General features: G+C 35.7%; 1 protein-coding gene across 1 annotated transcript; it reads right to left on the reverse strand.

Annotated features, from left to right (window-relative positions):
* On the reverse strand, positions 1 to 4,389 carry LOC123895273 (probable galacturonosyltransferase 4). The gene is made up of 9 exons (XM_045945527.1): positions 3,758 to 4,389; positions 3,622 to 3,656; positions 3,421 to 3,465; positions 3,218 to 3,299; positions 2,875 to 3,122; positions 2,067 to 2,329; positions 1,570 to 1,927; positions 883 to 1,458; positions 1 to 595 (listed from the first exon to the last, which is right to left on the reverse strand). The coding sequence occupies exons 1-9, from the start codon at positions 3,861 to 3,863 to the stop codon at positions 320 to 322; spliced, it is 1,989 nt and encodes a 662-aa protein (XP_045801483.1). The 5' UTR covers positions 3,864 to 4,389; the 3' UTR covers positions 1 to 319.

The raw sequence follows: 4,389 nt of genomic DNA on the forward strand, positions 1-4,389 counted from the left end.
TTACACTGGTAATTGAAGAGTGTATCAACTTAAAATGAAACATGTATAAAGCAACAAAGGGAAGAAGAGACTACATGACTGAAGAGGTGTTTTGAAAAAATGGCACAATCTAGGACTTAAAAAATTGCTCTTCATTTCATGTTTCATTTACAAGTAGAGTTAGCAACTCCGCACTTTGTTGGCTCTTAATCTTCTATGTTCCAATTCAAAAAATACAGATATAAAACATGAAAAAACTTATACAAAAAATGAATTTTGAAGCTTTAAAAAAAAACAGAAGCCCTACACATTTAGGTTTTATGACCCACCTCTAGACTATCTATGGATTGATATTGCATTCTCGCAAATATGGATGATCATAGTTGACATATTTTGTCCAGTAACCTCGAAACTTGGGAATACTTATCTCCAACCATGGCTTCATGTTCCCATTGTAGTGCATAACAGCAGCCCGCTCAATATCTTTGTGGTTGACGTTGGGATTGTAGCCCAGACCCAACACGTGCCACGATCGGTTCAGTGGGAAAGTACGTTTCCAGAATGTTATGAGACCTGGTGGCAGTGTTCCTAGCTTCCACAGTTGTCTATCATGATTCTGGATATCAATATAAGTAGAAAAGATATCAGTTCACAATCCAACCACGAAAGAAACAAAATATCAGAAATTCAGAGGAATGCAACAACAATTCTCGTAAATCATATTAGTAAAGTGAGTTATATGTAGCACCGACACTACACATTGATGATGTGTTCGGTGTCTGACAGGTATCAGTGACGACATGTTAGTGTCAGTGTTGTGTCCGGTGTGTCTGACATGTGGTGTAAGTGTTTCATATCAATCATATGCGATGTAAAAAATAAACCAAAGTATGTATCGCTTACCAGATTCTGCCAGTTGTGATACACCTCTGTGATCTTTTGCCTCTTCCATTCGACTAAATCAAATACATTCATACCGTATGCCCACCCACAAGCATGTGGGTCAAAATTCTTTGCAATAAGAGGATTTGAAAAGTTGAGATAGCGATCAAATCGGTGGAAACTTTCTCCACAAGTTTCTACAGCTCCATTTACGTTTCCTTTCAAGTCAACTGACCAAAGACCAGTCAGATCCTTCTGCACAACTAAATCATCATCCAAGAACAGCACTTTGTTGAGCTTTGGAAAGACCTCGGGAAGGTAGAAACGGAGATGGTTCAAGATAGATAAATACTTTGGATTCCGAAACTTTAGGTTTGAATCAGAAGTTGCTCGATGAGCCTTGAAATAATAATCTATCATAGCCGGGGAAGCCAACTGCTTAAGAACAGGGCTGTAACTTGCATTCAACCATGTGAATTCTTCAATGTTCTGAACTTGAATGGTTGCCTTGCCAGGTGGATTTACCAAAAACCACATACTCATTGCTGCATAATTGAGCCTATCGGTAACAATGTGGAAAACATGTTTTGATGCATCCTGAAAATTCATTGGAATAATATTACTATGAGCAAGTGATGTCATTAGGAAGTAAAAGCACCATTGGTTTGTTGATTATTGAAGAGAGTTGTCGAATTACAAACAATTTACCTTAGCATTGAGAACTGTGGAGTTGACAACAACAGCTGTTGCCAATATATTGTCTGAAAAAATTGCATAATGGTATAGTTTTGGGTCTTCAAACTTCTCTTGATTAGCGAACTGTTGCTGAGAAGAATTCAACTTATAATACTCGGTTGTGAGGCGCAATGGAAGACAATGAAGACCTTTTGGCAGTGTTTTTGCCGTCAATTGTGTTAAGAACAAAGTCTGCTTCTTGAGCACATGTAGCTGCTCTTCCGTAGTATGAATCATAGCCCTGAGCTTCTTCACAACAGTAGCACAATCGGCTTGAACTTGCTTAGCTTTCAACAATGTTTGCTCCATTGCCTTCACCCTCTCTTTCGCACTGCCATTAGTACAAATATAGATTAAGACTGAACAAGTTGTAAATTAGTGAAAAAATTTGAGATATTTATTGTGTTTATATGAACCATAATAACAGGTCGATTTGAAAACAGATAAATGCTTTTTTAAAAGTAACCTACTTCCTAGGTAAATCAGAATCTTTGGTTGCATCGCCGAGTGTTCGTGAAACTTCTTTCATCCTTAAACGAAGCTCCCGAGTGAGCTGAGGGTTGCTTTTAATCACTGGAAGGGAAAGATAGACCTTCGCTTGAATGAGTTGATCTTTTAGTTGTAGTACCCGAGCATCTGATGGCATTTGGTCATTTTGCTTGTTTGTCTCTGGTCTTTTCTTCTTTTTTCCACCAGAAGTTTCTGTTTCTTGTTGTTGCTCCAGCATGGTACCCTGAAAGAAGATTAATCAAATATGAAACGGAAACACCCCAAAATACTAATGAATGTTGATACGTACAATGATACGTTAGCAACATTTTTGTTCCCTTTCATTGATTGAAATTGGTAGTTAAAATAACTGTCAATGTCATTTGTTTCGATCCTTCTCATACTCAAACCAACATTTACAACACGACAAGAATATTATTCATGAAAGCAAATAAGGAAAATTAAAATATATTGCATCCAATCAATTATTCTATGTCGTATCTGCACAGCACAAGATGGCACCCTACACAAATTTGTTTCGTGTCCTCTACAATAAAAGCAAAGTTGAGTCTTAAAGGATGTCTTTATCGTGAAGACTTCCGGAAAACACACGAGTCAACCCTTGAAAATAAATAAAACTATATTCAATAGCTGATGGACACGCCACCATAGACATACATGTGCATAACCGTTTTTCAGCCAATTATCGCCTATTTAAGACTTCCATAACAATGTAGCAGTTATTGATACAAACTGAACAAAGAAGCATGCATATAATATATCACATACCTTAATAAGTGGCTCTTGAGTAGAATCACGAGTCGATTTAGTGAGTTTCCCATCATTGTCATCAACATCAATAGCATCTTCCCCATTTGCATCGTTTTTCTCCGAGGTGCCATCACCGCCTTGATTTCCATGCTTAATTTCATCCGTCACAAGTTTGATAGTGTTATCCTTTTCAGTTTGATCTTCCTCAGTTGTCGTCGACAATACCCTCGCAGACACATGCTCCCTTGATTCCACCAATTGCAAACCTAACTCAACATAACAATGATGTCCGAAATCAACAAAAACTCAACAAGCATGACCCTCAAAACCGAACAACAAAAGAAATCACAAACAAAAATACCTCGAGGCAAATTCCTTTTGTCAATTGAGTCCTCATTTGAAAACACAACTCCAATAGGTTCCTTAAGAACAGTTGAAGTTTCCTATTTATTACAAAAATAAGATAAAATATTTCAGCAATAAATCAAAACTTATCACAAACTCCTAAAATATTTCAGAAACAAAATTTCCTAAAAACATATACATACAAATTTAGATATATACCTGAGGAAGCAGATTCAAATGGCCAGAGTCTGCAGCATTGAAAGGCTGACACAAAATACAAAATAACAAGATTCAATAAAAAAATTCAAAGATCTCTCTAACTATCACTAACTGCTACTTACACAAAACAAAAGAACCAAAGAATCTTTTAAGGGTAATAAATTAACTATTAATTAATTAATTAAACTAATAATCACTTACAAAAACAGGAACATCTTCAATAAACTCTTCATTGGCTGCAAAAAAACACATTCAAAGAAACCAAAATCATAATGATAATCAAATTAAATACAAAAAACAAAGAAATTATTGAGAAAGAAAAGAAAGAAAAACTCACTTGTAGGTGGAGATTCAAAAGAACCAAGACGATCAGTGTAAAGAACAATAGGAGCAACAACAGTGATGCAAAGTAAGAACAAGACAATGTTTCTAACCCCCATCATTCAGATCCTATTTTTCTGTTATGTATCAGAAAACAAGAAGAAAAAATGAATCTTTTTGTTGTGGGTGTGTTTGGAATTGAGTTTAAAGTGCAAAGTTTTCAGCTTTGGATAAAAGGGTTATGGAAGATTGAATTGTTTCAGACAGTTACAATGAGTTTAAAGAGAGAGAGAGAGAGAGAGAGAGAGAGAGAGAGAGAGAGAGAGAGAATGAAAAATCAGCAATTTTTCTAAATGGGTTTGTGAATTTGATGTTGAAAATTCACAAAAACGATGAGAAACAGAGAAAGAGAAGCAATTAACAGAGAGAGAGAGAGAGAGAGAGAGATGTCTGTGTCTGTGTGTATGAATTTGTGAAATCTGTGTTGTTTTTTTGTTTTGCTGTCACTATTTGCAAACGGAAACTTTTTGGGGTTAAAACGATTACAAAGAAGGAAACAATGAATTAATGACGCGTAAAATAAAGAAAATTAGGAGATAAAAAGGGGAAATTTGATGTATAATATGGAAACAAATCTAGTTAATTTTG

This window comes from Trifolium pratense, linkage group LG7 (assembly GCF_020283565.1).
Source record: "Trifolium pratense cultivar HEN17-A07 linkage group LG7, ARS_RC_1.1, whole genome shotgun sequence".
NCBI classification, from domain to species: domain Eukaryota; kingdom Viridiplantae; phylum Streptophyta; class Magnoliopsida; order Fabales; family Fabaceae; genus Trifolium; species Trifolium pratense.